Source organism: Pezoporus wallicus, unplaced genomic scaffold (assembly GCF_028554395.1).
Source record: "Pezoporus wallicus isolate ANWC-B61680 ecotype Strahan unplaced genomic scaffold, APGP_CSIRO_Pwel_v1 contig_5069, whole genome shotgun sequence".
Lineage (NCBI taxonomy): Eukaryota > Metazoa > Chordata > Aves > Psittaciformes > Psittacidae > Pezoporus > Pezoporus wallicus.
This window is the reverse complement of record NW_026642361.1, coordinates 2,208,508-2,225,175: the sequence shown is the minus strand read 5'-3', so window position 1 is coordinate 2,225,175 and position 16,668 is coordinate 2,208,508. Positions and strand designations below refer to the sequence as shown.

At 40.1% G+C, this 16,668-nt stretch overlaps 1 protein-coding gene across 5 annotated transcripts in view; it reads left to right on the top strand.

The window, feature by feature from the left end:
• TMTC2 (transmembrane O-mannosyltransferase targeting cadherins 2) overlaps positions 1-16,668 on the top strand; it is a 256,741-nt gene that overhangs the window by 91,721 nt on the left and 148,352 nt on the right. For 4 of the 5 annotated variants that reach the window (XR_008974934.1, XM_057429504.1, XM_057429506.1 and 1 more), the window contains exon 2: positions 9,418-9,988. Coding sequence is in view for 4 of the 5 variants with exons in the window: in XM_057429504.1 (XP_057285487.1) it covers positions 9,418-9,988 (571 nt within the window). In the remaining variant the exon portion in view is untranslated. Of the gene's footprint in view, positions 1-7,316; positions 7,430-9,417; positions 9,989-16,668 lie in introns of those variants that run through there. The other variant, XM_057429505.1, reaches the window with a different exon arrangement.

Below are 16,668 nucleotides of genomic sequence, written 5' to 3'. Positions count from 1 at the left end.
TTCTGTTTGAAAGAAAATTGGTTTTGACGTATGTCTGTGGCAAATTCCATTTTTCCTGCTAAAAAAAAACACCACAAACCAACCCCCATCCCCAATGAAACAAAACAAGCAACAAAGAACAACAACCAAAAACCCACCAAGCAAAAAAAAAAACCAAAACAAACCACAAGAAACCCACAAAAACAAAAAACAAAAGCTTCCAGGAATTTATCTGATATATCTATGGCAAGGCCTGAGGATAAAGTCTCTATCCATCACAAGTGCTTTCTAGCCAGAGTTTAGACTCTATATTCTGTAGCAATTTTGCTTAATAGGAATCTGAGAAGGAAAAGTGCTGCACTGTTTTTTAGTTTGGAATCCTCTGGGAAGGTACTTTAAATATTTTGGTTGATTCACTGGTGAGTAAACTATCATCACAGAGAAAGATAAGCCTTGGGTTTTATCTCACAGATACATTAACATTTCTTGCTGCTTTTGACATCTAGTTAAGCTTGCTTTGTTTTGTGTGTTTCCTCAGAATAATTCACTGTAATGGCAGTGCATCATCTTTTGTTTGTGATTGCGTGGATGGAATTTGGAGCTGACTCAAAATAAGTTAGATTTTTTTTTTTTTTAATCCTCAGGAGGGATTCCCTTGCCCTCCTAATATTATTTTCTGTCTGCCTATAAATAGATCTATGCCTACGATCATCTGTGACTGCATATCAGAGAAGTTCATAAACTGGATACGCAGGAGTTCTTGCCATAAAGAAATAGTCTTTTAGCATATTTGTAGGATACCAAAGTATGTCTAACCTACATGGAAAATAGTTCTTCTGTACAATATTATTTCTTAAGGAACCCACCCCACAGATCTGCTAGCATGATAGCATTTGGGTAGGAAAAGCGATGGTGTGCAATTGGTGTGTGTCAGAACATTAGTTTTATGCATTTATGCTTCTTACGGTGGGGCTGAAGGGAGGGAAGAAGAGACTTTTTGGAGACGGGAGAATTTTGGGTAGGCATGAATTTCAGAGCTGGTAGTTTGTAGCGTAGTGGAGCCTATGCTTGGCAGTTCTGTGGATAATGAAAGGGTGGGTCTGAGTGCTCAGGAATCATTGGATTCTTACAGTGAAAAGCATGAACATGATCAGTGATAGCTGGGTCTAGGATTGTTTTTATTCTCCTCTCCCCCAATGCATATATTTCTTCAATATGAGTTCTAAAGCCAATATAAAGGTTAAGTTGACCTCTGTGAATATGCGTACACCAAACTGTTTTCACTAAGTTGATTTTGAATAACACCTTTCAGTTAAACCAAAAAACCTTAAGTTTAGACCAGACCTTAGTTAATGAAAGGGGACTTTTGTGCTTAAATAAGAGGCTTTAAGAAAGGAACTTATACTTGATGCTTTTGCTTACCACTCCCACCCCCCCAAAAAAAGAAGAGAGACTGTCTGTGTGTTATGATTTGGTTCGGTAGTTTTCTCCTCTACTCATTATTTCTATATGTGTATGTATTTTCTTCAGTGCTTTGCTAAAAATGAAAGTCAGAGTGGTGGCTAAATATTCATTCAGGTTTTAAATTTAGAGTGCACCAGAGTTTATGCCATGGGTTTAGGCATAATTATGTATAATCTCCTCAAACTTTCTAAAAAATGCTGTGTCAAAAAATAGATTGAATTGAGGAAAAAACCTGTAATTTTTCAAAAATTAAATTACAGAGTGCTTTTTCTCGGTACAGTCCAACCATGTACTGAATAGAACAGAAAAGAGGATATTCATGGAACTGATGTATGACTGATAAACTCTATTCTGTAGTGGTACAGTATGTGTGCCTCCATTTTCAGATAATGGTTTAAAATGTGTGTGTCTTGGGAAGGCTTTAGGTATATTCAGAAGGTAACTTGTCAGAAAAAGTAGTTTAATATCCATACTATTAATCTGATTAAGCAACTCAACATGTCTGTCTACCGTATTCACAAGCTTTAAAATTTCTGTCCTTTTGCTGTTGTGAGTTGCTGTATGGTGATATGGCAAAAATTATGTTTTATTTTTTCAAAGGAAAGTGGGCAAGAGAAATAGCTCCATATTCTACTGCAGAACAGTAAATCTAATAAGGCCTGCTGGGCCCACTTTCATCATCTACAATAGATTTGGAAAGGGCAGCAAAGGTTCCAGCTATGAATTCTGACCATGCTTCAGAAGCGGATAATACATATCTATAACTATAAAATAAGCAAATCTTGAGTTATTGCCAGGCAGTGGTTTGGCGCTGAAGGATATTTTAAAGAATAACTTTGAATGTGCATTTGAAAGAATATGCTATCAGGTAAGTGTGAAGTATCTTGAAGTCTTAGAGGAACAGAATTAGCAGTTTTGTTTTGTATTAATCAGGAGAGAAACTAGCTTATGAAACAGCTGTGAGAATAGCAGAAAGCATTTTCTGGTTTAGGAATTTAAGTACTTTTTCAATAAATGTTTTTTCGCAGACCTGCTGTACATGCTGTGGTGAAGAAACTCAGGGAGCAGACACAAGGACAGGAGCCCTTCTTCTCTGTCTATTTTTATCTGCTCCCTCCTGAGAGGAAGCTGATGGTATCCCATTGTTCAGCACCAGAAAATATTAATTACTTTTCTTGCTTCCCTCCAGCATGTGTTTTTTACCTGTGCATGAATAATCAAATAGTACTATCCCAGGCAGTTGGTATTAATTAGGGTTTTGAATTTCACATAGTCCATCTTTCAGCATTTGTTATGTTAGGCTAAAGCTTAAACTGAGAGGGAGTGAGGTGCACTTAGGGTTAATATTAAGGCTAGATTCTTTCAGCCTAAGAGAACATACGTAGAAATGAAAAGGCTTATACTATGGAGAAAGATACAGTTCAGAGCCTTTATAGTTAGCTTTTGAAATATTTATCTTCCGGTAAAGATTTTTCAGGCCATCTCAACCTTCTTGTAACCAATGTTTTGAACCTTTAGTTACTAAAAGTTTTCAAAGCTCTTTCAAGTCAATGCAAAAATCAGTACATGGAGCATACTTCAGTATAGTTAAGGCAGTGCTCAACAGCATTCAGTGTTATACGTAACTACTGCCACTGCTTCCTTGTTCCGAAAAACACCGTGCATCTTCAGTCGCAAAAGTGTAAAGGCTAGAATTCTGCAGTTGATGGGCTGCTGGATCATAGTGTACTGGTGGGTGAAGTCAAGCCACAACTGATAGTCATTCATGGAAATCAACAAGGAATAAGTTACCTTGCTTAGATGTCTCCTCCCCCCATTTGCCTTCTGAAAATTTGTGTTGCTTATTTTAAGAGATCAATTCCTTTAAAAGACATTATGCAGCTTAGAAAATCTTAGGAAGTCTGTATGTCTTTATACTGTGGTACAAGACCGTAACCTTTCTCTGTTATTTTATTTACTGGAGCGATTTTTGTTTATTTCTCTGTGTCTTCATTTTTGGCAGGGGTTGCAATCATGTGAGGGTATAGTTATGGTTGTCTCATCCATCTTTCCACTCTGCTTATATCTAAATCAGGGACGTCTCACACAAGAAAGTTTTGGAAGTAAAACACTAACAGTCTTGTTACTTGTAGTTCCTGTTTGTTCTATTGCAAGACTGATGATGGCTATGAAATCACTGCTATAGGACACTAATAGTTCAAAATAGATAAATAATAATATTATTTGTTAATATATTCTCCTGAGGCCCTGTAATAACAATGTATTGAGTTAATAGCCTTCACTAGCAGTTACATAGGATAGGAATATTATATTAAAAATATGTATTTTCTTCAGTGTTTGAGCTTTGAAATCCATGCATTCTACAGTTCTGTACAACTAGAAAAGGAACATACTATTGGCAGAAATTAACTAGGCACTAGTTTGTTAGAACTTTATTTCTATTTTGTGATGTTCGCTTTTCCTTTAATTTAAAATATGATTGTTAATTTAAAATAAATGTTTCCTTATATCTGTTTGGTATGCATAGTCTTGTTCTCAGCGCCTAGCCACCAACTCAGAATCCTATATATTACTTAGCTGGTTGTTACCCAGTATTTCTCATCTGAAAATAGCTGAGTTATTAGCTGTTCCTTGGAGATTCACTTAAGAAAATTTGTTCTGAAGAGAAACTGAAAGCTATAATTTGAAGCCCAGAGGATACACAGTATTTCATACCCTTGCAGGTGTGCCTAGTTGATATACAATACAGGGATCTGTTGTTTTGAGAAATGGGCATGGATAAAACTTTCCTGCCTGCTGGATTTGTAGATAAATTCCACTTTCACAACTGTTGAGAGGGAATTAACTTTAATACAGAGCGTGTAAGACATAATTGCCGCTAGAAATGTATTGGAATGGCAAATAGTTCCCTTGACTCTATAATTAAACATTTAGATGTATGTTTTTTCATGTACTTCTGCTTAATACTGTATTAAGATATCTCTATGTACTAGATAGTATTTTCTGATTTTTCTTTAGGCTGTCAATACAGACTACATGTATATTGTATTCTGTAGGCAAATATGAGAATTGTCCAAACTATGACAAGCTTTAGTTGCCTGCTTTCTGACCACGCACCTGCCTGACAGCCTGTAAGTAGTTTGGAGGGTTGGCTCAGCTGTATATTTTGGGTATGTGAAACTATTTATACTTAAAAAAGTAGGTTCTAGCTGTGTTTTGAGGCTTTGTTGTCTATACAAGCAACATAAAATCTTGAAAGCATGCTTAGGATGCTTAAGATCCGCTGTAAAAATAGCGTGTTTTCACTTTGCTATTTATCAAAAAGGAGTAAATGAATAATATTCAGATGTGATCTTGGGGAAAAACAATGAAGAACCTCCAAGCAGACTTGCAAGTCCATCACTGCCTATCTGTTTTATGTGGGAGAGGGCTCGTCAATGGCTTCCTGTGTGCACGTTTGGGAGTTCTCCTTTTTCTTCAAAATATGTTCTCTACTTCAAATGCTGATGTTCATTTTCAGCATATGGGGACCATTAGCAATATTGAAGCTGGACATAAGGCTTAACGCGTTAAATCACTTTAGAATGTTGCATCTGTTTTTTTGCCCTAGTGTTAACACCTGGATCAGTTTAGCACTAGCGCAGCAGTTTAGGACATATATAGCTGTTAATTTTAAAAACATCTGGGATTTTTGTGTGTATGCATGTGTATGGGCATGTGTGAACTGCTGGATCTCTGGCATTTTTGAGTTTGATGAAAAAAATCTCACTAAATTGTGCTAAAGGTGTGTATCCATCTAGGCAAGTAAGTAGTTTGTGGCAGGAGGCAGAATGATTCTTTTGACGGGGTTACAAATTATGATTTTGCCTTTACAGCTTTTACCTAGCCTCAGATTTCCATTTCTGAAGAATTGATTGCTGACCCTGATTCTTTCCTTCCCTCCTCAAACCCATCCATTTGTTGTACACTGAAGAAGATATCCCACTCTCCTGGGATGAGTGAAGTGGGCAGGCATTAAAAATTAAAGCAAGCAAGTTCCCTGACTGAGTCTGCAACCCTTATCTGAGGCTGGTTGAAAGTAAAAATGCCAGTTGAGTTGGAGCTTTGAAAAATGACTTTCCCTGGTGACCCGCTGCCTTTTAGCAAGAACAGAGTTTACAGCTCTGTTTAAGAGTGATGAGTGCAGTTGGAGAGTTTCTCTTGTTATGCCCATTAGCAAGATTGGACTAATCTGCAGGATGTAACCTGAAGGTAAACTGTGACTGAAGGAGAAGACAAGGCTAATAAGGCATTTTGTAGTTTCTTTCATCCCAGAGTCTTTCCCGGAGCCAGCAATTAATATTATTTTCTATCTGTGGAGAGCCCAGGTTCCTGCCAGCACAGGAGGCTTTACAAAGGACACATCAGCACTACCTGCCAGGCCGGGAAGAGGGGCTGCTTTTAAAACTGCTGTTGAAATTGGCAGCTAAGCATCAATACTGCAGCAGAGTTAACAGCTTGTTAATTTAGTAATTAAAGAAAAACAGGGCCTTGCCCCAGCAAGGAGCAGGGCAGCTGGGTGTGTGTGTGTTGGGGCACCTCCCTGGGGACAGGCCAAGATGTGGGCCTGGCTTAGGGACACCCATGGCAGGGCAGGGCTGTGGGGAGCTGGAGAGTGTCCCTGAGGCAGGGGCTGATGGCCTTGTGGGGCAGAAATAGGGTTCTGGGCTGTGGGCAAGTTGGGGGAGCCCCAGAGAGGAGGGTCAGGGCTGGCAGGGCTTTCTAGTGCCCTCAGGGCCTTGATATGAACAATTTAGTACTATTTATTTTTATTCTTTTATTTTATTAGCTACAGAGCTTGTATTTCTCTCCCCTTCAGAGAGATGAATGTTTCACCTCATGTTTATCTTGCCAGTGCTGTTAGACAGCTGGGCTGGGGATGCAGATGGACATGGCCCCAGGTGGTTTTGCATGGACTCTTGGTCCTGCAATAATGGTGTCTAGGGTGTTGTCCTAGTGTTACTGAGACCTTGTTGACTTTTACTTTTGTGGGCAAAAAGACAAAGAGCTGCCTGGCTCTAATATCTCAGGTGCTCATAATCTTGCATCCTCCTGAGCAGTCAAGTCTGGTGTTGGCCAAGTTGTGTTTTTTCTTACATTTTATAATGTGAAACAGAGTAGTTGTTGACTATTATGTGAGACTTCTTTGCTGTAGAATGTCTAGCTTTGCTTTTGTATTAGGCTTTTCTAATATTCCAAACCATTCGCTAGACTTTTGATTTTTTTGTTTGTTTTTTTTTTAAACATTTAGCATAAAATAACCATATGGAAAGGGCTTTTAACTTTATTTAAAATTTTGACTCATAGAGAATACAACATTTGACCTGACTGAATCGCTGAGTAAGTTGGAACTGCCAGCTGTATTTGTCATGCTGACTGGCAGGTAGCAGAATCGGTTGCTTTTACACATACAAGAAACTAGGAGTAATTCAGAATTGCCAGCTGAAATCCATACTCAAATACAGGGTGATCAAAAGGCTTCCTTTTGATTCATTTTTTTTAATTTTATATATTTTTAATAAAACCAGGACTGAACAGGAACTGATTAGGGTTGCATCAGATTTTTTGCTAAGTCTGTATATAAAATTTGACTGAATTAATGCCTTCAGAATGTACAGTAGGTTTCTTGATGATTTGGAGAAAAACAGTTTACTTTTGGTGGGGAATATGAGTCCAATATGAGTATGTGCTGCATGAAAATCATTGGCTTAGAGGGAGAGGGCTGGTCTCTCAGCAAGTGCAGCAGCATAGTGTGGAAGTATTCTATTCAGGGTTTTTTTGTTGTTGTTGTTTTGTTTGTTTTATTTTTTTTAAGTGGTTGCATGGCTTCACGTATTGGAAATGGCCACATTTGTAAAAGATATAATAAGAGCTACAATTTCCTGGGAATGAACCGGTGCACTATCTAGGCTTTTTGTAGCTGAATGCCACTGGGGCAGTTGTGCTGGTAATATTACTGACACTTATTTTTCTTAGTATTTCCCCAAGAAACAAACACTTTTGCAGTTCAGGGTGTCAACTCTAAATCCTGACATCTGATTGCCATTCTTAGTGTTTGGGAATCTGTAGTCTAATATAATATGTTTCTCTCAGAGAAAGGACTCTTTCTAGCCCAACACCTGCTTTATTCTTGCATTCCTAGTTTTCTGATAGTGGTTCTGGTAGTGATTCTACAAACTGAAATCACAAACAGAGGAATTAGATTTTAGGAAAGGACTACACAGAAGGATGAGATAAATATTGTGAAAACAGAGTTCTTGTTTTCTTCCAATGTTCTTTTGTGACAGGACTCAAATGAGAAAAATGTGTGTGGGGTTGGGAAAACAAATGCAAGCAACCCAGTCCATGGCATGAGCAGAAGTCAAAATGAAGATTTTCAAGTATTGTAGAAAGCATCATAATCTCTTTAAAGGATTTAATCTGACGTCTCCATAACCTCCATACGCTCAGAGACAAAAGGACATGCCGAGAGGAAGTGTGTCGGAAAGCATTACAGCAATGTGGTCCGGACAATGGAAATGCTGAGCTGCATGGTATTTAGAATATTTGTGTGGAGGTTCTGTGGCATAGTATATCAGTGTTTGAGCATTCTTCTTTATAGAACAAGACAACATTCCTGAAACTAAAACTATAAAATAAAAGAAAAAGGGATTTGGATACACATTCCAAAGGAATGGAGAATGTGAGGGGAATCTTGGAGTATGAATGAGAGTAGTACATTTCAGATGCAGGCCTGAGTCGTGTTTCACACAATTCTTTTTCTTTTTTCTCCCTCATGTGAATTGAAAAATTGTTACTTATGGGAAGATATTTATTGGAAACACAGAAAGAGGGAAAGAGTAAAGAATTTGATTTAAATCATCACTCGTTTAGTATTTTTAACTGAGGGGACTTGAGCTGGCCGGATTCTTAATTATCTCATAAAATAAATGCTAAATGAGTTAAGCTCAGTGGTAATAACAGTGCATCTTTAAAGAATTGCTTAAATATAACTTTGCTTATGAAGGCAAGTAACTAATTAAATTCCAGTCATCTTTTTGCAGTAAGCAGGTCTCACACCTTCTCCCACAGCATAAATTTTAAATGCAAATGATTGGATTTGTACAAACACTATACGAGACAGATTTTTACAGTACTGACATGGAGACTGCTAATGGCTGGCACCAGTCCTTGCCAGGGTGGTTGGAAACATAAATGCTGAAAGCTGCAGCACTTTTTTTCCCAGTCAAGCTGACACAGACTTGAATTCATAAGCTACTACAACCTAAAAATGTTTTCTTTTTCCTCATTTGTAAATACAAGAAATGTAAAGGAAGGTTTATTTTCATCTGTAAAATATTCTGCTGTCTGCCTCCAGCAAGGTGTTAGCAGAAAATATTGTCAGTTAAAATATGTACAGACAGCTGTGGGAGTACCTTGTTCAGCACCAGAGATTTGCATGCTCCTACCAACTGCCGTATTTATTGTTCATCCATGTCAGTGAGATCCATTCCAACATCTAAATTAAAATTTCAGTATAAATCTCCAGTTGGGGGTTTTAGTACTGAATTAGTGGAGAATCTGTTGTTTCAACAATAGTGTTTGTCAGGTTTTCATACTTCTTTTATGTTTTAATTATAACTCATCAAATCTTAACCGGTTACTCCTGGTTTAGACTCAGAAGAGTGTCACTGAAGGGTGTTTTAATAGAATGGAAGCAGCGTAACATCTGTTTTTAGTGTTTTAAAAGCCAATTTATATGGAAATTTTGCTTTAGTGGGAAGTCAATAGATACGTAGTTTTTTAACACCTCCTGTAAAAATTTAAAACTTAAATTAAAGCAGCACCAAAGCAATACCATTCTTTCTTCTGGTAGCAGTGTGATTGCATTTTCACAGCCTTTCATTTGTACCCTTTTCCTTCTGTTGAAATTAAGTTTTTATTTGTCTTTTGTAGTCGAGCTATCAAGACAAACCAGGACCTTCTGCCAGAGACGCCGTGGACCCATATCTTCTACAATGACTTCTGGGGGACACTGCTCACTCACAGTGGGAGCCACAAGTCCTACAGACCTCTCTGCACACTCTCCTTCCGTATTAACCATGCTGTTGGAGGGATGGACCCATGGGGCTACCACCTTGTGAATGTCTTGTTACATGCTGCAGTCACAGGCCTTTTCACAAACTTCTCTAGGATCCTGTTTGGGGATGGGTACTGGACCTTGATAGCAGGCCTGCTGTTTGCGTCTCATCCGATCCACACAGAAGCTGTAGCAGGGATCGTAGGGAGGGCAGACATTGGAGCCTGTCTCTTCTTTCTGCTTTCTCTGATGTGTTATGTGAAGCACTGCTCAACCAGAGGTTCCTCACCAAGTACATGGGGCTGGATCTTGGGAACGGGGCTGTGTGCAGGATGCAGCATGCTGTGGAAGGAGCAAGGAGTGACTGTTCTGGCCATTTCAGCGGTGTACGATATCTTTGTATTTAATCGACTGAAAATGCACCAGATCATTCCTGCTTTATACAAGGTGAGTTGTCTTTCTCCATAAGCTATTCATAAGGCCTCAATCACTGTTAAACAGGTGCTAAATGAGTTTTCAAGTACACAATAATTCTTAGTAGTTTAGTCAACTTCCCAAAATAAGCACAGATGTCTAATGCTGAAAGAACATTTAAAGCAGTTTAGTGTGGGGGTTTTACATTTTGTTTAAACAATGTGTTATTATCCATTGCTATTACTTGATGCTAGGGATGTATTTTTTTTTTCAGTTGCTTTCCTTGCTTCCAGCAGCTCCCTCCTCATTCTGTTTACTGTTGAGCACTGGATATCTGGCTGCCTTTTGCAAAGAATTCATTCATGCTCTTATCCTCTTGTATCTTGCAAACTCAGCTTAGTCTGGTGGGGCATGCAAGTGCAGCAGCTGATATAACCTAGGCTCCCTGAGGCAAAGATAGAGCTCTTATTGTTCTAGTTTAACAGATGCATAAGACCTGGGCACATGCCTTTGGCATGTATTTTTTCTCCCCCTAGTCGGAGCTATGACTCAGATGTATTACTGTCTTAATAAAATGACTGTTTCTCATTTTTTAACTTCTTGCCCAAGAGCAAACAAGTAGAATAAGCAAACAAGCCCACCAAAATCCCCTAATTTCCTTCTCCCAGAACTGCATGTGTTTTATTGGCATCAAGATACCCCAGTTGAAATCAAATCTTATTTACACCAGTTGCTATACAAATGAGTAAGCTGAGTATATGCAATTTTAATTTCAGTGAAATCACTTTCTTTCAGAAAAATACTGATTTAACAAAAGGAAAATGTTTCATAGGGATGCATGTTGTTGCATTTTTCAGTAAAACATAACCAAGAAATGCAATAATAATAATAAGAAAAGGGCTTTATAATACGTTTATGAGTACTTGTCTGTATAGTCCTTTGTACTCCAACTTTGCATGGCCTCTACCTTTAGCATTGCAGTTTCCTGTTCCCAGGCACTCCATGTGAAGTAAAGGAGAGAAATACAAGCCTTTTGTAAGGATAATCACTGTAAATTCAAAATAAATAAAGACAGGTGCATCAAAGAGGAACAAAAGTAGCACCCTGAAAGTTAATGTTTCAGTCTTCTGGAGAGTTTCACACTTAAATGCAAACATTCTAGGGCAATAAAAGCATTACAATTTTCCTAAATAAGGTACTGAAAATAGTTATTTTAGTGCACTGCCTTCTTTTCAGCCAGTATTTTGTGAAGTACTACCATGGTGTTTATATTTCCTTTGGTCTTTTGAGTTTTAGCCTTTGACAAAAATAGTGTTTAGAGAATGTTCAGGTTATTAAGACTGTTTTTGGCCTGCTGCATCTGAAGGCTGGCAACTGTTTTCAGAGGATGCTATTTAGTTGGTATCAGTGGATAGATAATTTGAGAATGGCCAATGAACTTGGAGTTTAGAAATTCAGAGTTTGATTGTAGTATGTCTGATGAATGTTTGACAAGTCTTCACCAGGAGGGCAAATTAGGTGCTGTCCTGTTGATTTGAAATTACTTTTTTGATTTATTTTCAAATGATTTCAAGGTGATTGCGCTGTAAGATTGGAATTTTAAAATAATAACTTTTCCCTTCTGAAGACACTAGGAAGAACAGAGCAAACTTTTCTTACTGAAAGCTTTGTTTTTATTTCAGTTCTGTGTGTTTATACATACTGTGATAAAGACAAGTGTTGGGGTTTTTTGTTTGCTTGCTTTTTAAGTTTTGTATTGAAAATAATCAAAAGAAAACCTCAAAGTGTGTAGCCCATGGTTTAATTTTTGCATTATGCAGAATTAAAATACAGACTCAAACAAAAATGAAAAAGCTTTCTTTTGGATCATTGGGTGTTGCCTTTCTTATGCTGCTGCTTTGACCTTAAGTAAAATGTGTACCTAGTAGGAACTGACAAATCCTTTCTTCCTAGAACAAACTGTAAAATCTCCTTAAGCAAGTAACTTTTGGATTAACGGGTTTATTTATTTATTTTTCTTTAATATTGTTGCTTACACTTTTTCTTGCTTGAAAAGACATTCCTGCATTGCAAATTGTGTGAGACCAAGGCAGACCTATAGAGATGACTCATTCTGTGTTATCCAGCTGTCTTGAGCATTTTAAAAGCTGCAGTACAGTTTCAACCAAAGCAAAAAATCTCCCACCAAACCCAGAAAACAAAACCCCATCTTGTGAGAGAGCTCTTTATTAGAATGTCTAGGCAATTAGAAAGAATTGTGTCCATTTACCTGTTCTGGAATTTTTGCTTTGTGTTTTCCCAATGTAAATACTGGGGGAGGATGACTGTAGGAGAAAGGGGGGACAAAAGACACCAAGAAGAACAGTCTAGAAAAAAGTTATGGTCTCTTGTAGTGCATTGGAGGGAAAAGGGTAGAATGGAGCCAAGGAAGAAAGGAAAACTTCAACCACCCTGACACCTGTTGGAAGGATGGTATGGCCCAGCATAAGCAATCCAGGAGATTCCTCGATTGTGTGGAAGACAACTTCCTTCTGCAAGTAACAGAGGAGCCGACAGGGAGAGGTGCTGGGCTTGACCTCGTGCTCACCAACAGGGAAGGGCTCCTTGGAAATGTGACGCTCGAGGGCAGCCTTGGATGCAGCGATCATGAAATGCTAGAATTTGAGATTCTCAGGACAGTGAGAAGAGCGTGCAGCACTCTGGACTTCAAAAGAGCAGAATTTGGCCTCTTCAGGAACCTGCTTAGTAAGGTTCCATGGGATACAGCCCTAGAGAGCAGGGGGGCCCAAGACTGTTGGTTGATATTCAAGGATCACCTGCTACAGGCTCAGGAGTGTTGCATCCCAACTAGAAGGAAGTGCAGCAGGAGGGCCAGGAGGCCTCCTTGGATGGATAAGGAGCTGCTGAGAAAAATTCAAATGAAAAAAGAGGCTTATAATAAGTGGAAGCAAGGACAGGTGGCCTGGGAAGAGTACAGGGATGCTGTCTGGGGAGCTAGGGACCAGGTTAGGAAAGTTAAGGCCCAGTTAGAATTAAACTTGGCTAGAGGTATTAAGGATAACAGGAAGGGGTTCTAAAAAACAGACTAGGGAGAACATAGGCCCTCTCAGGAGAACTGGCTACACAGGATTTGGAGAAGGCTGAGGTTCTGAATGACTTCTTTGCCTCGGTCTTCACTGGCAAAGGCTCTGACCAAACCACCCAAGTCTTGGAAGACAGGTACAGGGACTGTGAGAATGAAGACCTTGCTCCCACTGTAGGAGAGGAACTGGTTAGAGACCATCTTAAAAATCTGAATGTGCACAAGCCCATGGGTCCTGATGAGATCCATCCTCGGGTCCTGAAGGAGCTGGTGAATAAAGTTGCAAAGCCGCTGGCCATCGTATTTGAGAGATCATGGCAGTCAGGTGAAGTTCCCCATGACTGGAAAAAGGGAAATAGAACCCCCATTTTCAAGAAGGGGAAAATGGATGACCTGGGCAATTGCAGACCAGAACAAGTCCAGAGAAGGGCCACGAGGATGATCAGGGGACTGGAGCCCCTCCCGTATGAAGGCAGACTGAGGAAGTTGGGGCTGTTCAGTCAGTCTCACCTCTGTGCCTGGCAAAATCTTGGAGCCTTCGTATGAAGGCAGACTGAGGAAGCTGGGGGGCTGTTCAGTCAGTCTCACCTCTGTGCCTGGCAAAATCTTGGAGCAGATTCTCCTGGAAGGCATGCTAAGGCACATGAAAAACAACAAGGTGCTTGGTGACAGCCAGCATGGCTTCACTAAGGGGAAATCCTGCCTGACCAATTTGGTGGCCTTCTATGATGGGGCTACAGAACTGACAGACAGGGGTAGTGCAGTTGATGTCATCTACCTGGACTTGTGTAAAGCATTTGACACCGTCCTCCATGACATCCTTGTCTCTAAATTGGAGCTACATCAATTTGATGGATGGACCACTCAGGGGATAAAGAACTGGCTGGATGGCTGCATACAAAGAGTTGTGGTCAATGGCTCAATGTCCAGCTGGAGACCAGTAACGAGTGGTGTCCCTCAGGGATCAGTGTTGGGACCGGTCTTGTTCAACATCTTTGTCACTGACATGGACAGTGGGATTGAGTGTGCCCTCAGCAAGTTTGCCAATGACACCAAGCTGTGTGGTTTGGTTGATACCCTGGAGGGAAGGAATGCCATCCAGAGGGACCTTGACACACTTGTGAGGTGGGCTGATGCCAACCTCATGAAGTTTAACCATGCCAAGTGCAAGGTCCTACACCTGGGTCAGAGCAATCCCAGGCACAGCTACAGGTTGGGCAGAGAAGAGATTCAGAGCAGCCCTGCGGAGAAGGACTTGGGGGTGCTGATCGATGAGAAAATGAGCATGAGCCGGCAGTGTGCGCTTGCAGCCCAGAAAGCCAACCGTATCCTGGGCTGCATCAAAAGGAGGGTGACCAGCAGGTGGAAGGAGGTGATCCTGCCCCTCTACTCTGCTCTTGTGAGACCTCACCTGGAGTATTGTGTGCAGTTCTGGTGTCCTCAACAGAAAAATGACATGGAACTGTTGGAACAAGTCCAGAGAAGGGCCACGAGGATGATCAGGGGACTGGAGCCCCTCCCGTATGACGGCAGACTGAGGAAGTTGGGGCTGTTCAGCCTGGAGAAGAGAAGGCTGCTTGGAGACCTCACAGCAGCCTTCCAGTATCTGAAGGGGCCTATAGGGATGCTGGAGAGGGACTCTTCATTAGAGACTGTAGTGACAGAACAAGGGGTAACGGGTTAAAACTTAACCAGGGGAAGTTTAGATTGGATGTAAGGAGGAAATTCTTTCCTGTGATGGTGGTGAGGCACTGGAATAGGTTGCCCAGGGAGGTTGTGAATGCTCCATCCCTGGCAGTGTTCAAGACCAGGTTGGACGTGGCCTTGGGTGACATGGTTTAGTGTGAGGTGTCCCTGTCCATGGCAGGGGGGTTGGAACTAGATGATCTTAAGGTCCTTTCCAACCCTAACTATTCTATGATTCTATATTTCTATGAAAATGTTTTTAAGAGGTGGTTGGCTAAAATCTGTACTAAATAAGTAACCAGTATTGATATGAAACTGAATGCTTGGTAATGGAACCGTAGAAAGGAGCTACCCTTTTTCAACCTACCTAACCTTGAGCTAAACCCTGTGCTGATGACCTAACACAACTGTTTCGTAGGCTGTGCTGCAGACTGGAACAGAGAGGAAATTAAGGTAAAAAAAAACCAAACATTAAAAATATCCCCAACCCCAGATATACCCCAGATAGTTCTTTAGGAATTATTTTAAACCTTAATCAATTCAGTTCTATCCAATCCTCATTACTGCCCTACAAACAGCAGTCCTTCAAATACTCCTGGAGAAAAACTGAGGTGGAGGAGCAAAAACAAGGACTGGAGAGCGAGGAATTTGGGGAAATGAGTAGTGAAGGACTTGGGCTGGTTTGCTGCCACACTGTGGCTTTTGGTTTCTGTAAGATTTTTCAGAATATATCACTGAGGAAACTGAAATATGATTAATTATGTTTAAAGAGTAGTAAAACCACTGACTCTTCTTCAGGATGGTCAGTGAAGGATGGGGTGCTAAAAGCAGCTTTAAAAATGCTCCAGCAGATGGTAGCTGTTGGCACTGGGGTGACAAGCCTGTTTTTTCCATTTTGTTTTTACCTTTGGGCTGAGTGTCCAATAAATATGAAATGGTGGCTATTACACAAGACCAGTAGCTGCTTACTGAGTTCACATTTATTGTCATGTGATTTCTGATTTGTCACATCAAATACATGAGTCCATCCCAGTGCAATCTGAGTAGACTGGCAGGACTTCTGAACAAGGCAGCTGCAGAGCAGGACCACCAGCAGAGTCGATGAATATGACCCCTTATTTAGAAGCTATTCTTAATGCATTTTTAAAATGTGTATCATAGCTACTTACTAAACTCTCCAGTTTTTTTCCCTGTCATCTGCATATTGGTTATTCAGTAGGACTTGGCTGCTGACTTTTTTCCTTTTGCCAAGACTTGTATTCCCATCTGCCTGTGATGCTCTCACTCTGGCTAGCAAAGTTGTCAGTCTGGACCTCATTTCATTTGGTTAGCTCTATTTTGTTCTGTCTGAGTGGCTAAAAAGAATGTATTCGCTGTCTTTAAGTCAGCGGATTTTGATGGAAGTGTATTTATTGTGGTCATAAATGAGTTGTCTGAAATGAGAGCAATTAAAAAAAGTGGTGCTTTACTGGAGCAAAACGGTCTTTGTGGAAGAAAGTTAGGCTTTTGTTTGATTTTTCAGCATTTTAGACCTTGAGTCATTTGCAGTGTAAGTTCCGTAGCAGGTACGCAGATTGATTGACTTGTCATGTATCATAGGTATCAGATGATTGTACCTGTCAGCACCTAGACTTGTGTAAATTAAACTACCAAAAGTGTAGGAGTGTGTGGGAGAAACCTGAACAAGGGAGAGAGTTGTGATCAAGTTTGTAATTATAGAAAATATGCAAATTCAGGGGCCTAATTCTTTTGTACTTGCAATCTCCAGCTAGAGAGCAGAACCATTAATCAACATTGCAGTACAGAGTCTTCTGTCCAATTAACAGTACAAAGCTAATATAAACCTTTCTGTGCTGTCTGTCCCTCCCGCCCCCCCCCCCCCCCCCCCCCTTTTTTTTTTTTTTTTAAAGTGGGAATGGATCTGGACAACATTAGCAGTTAAAAA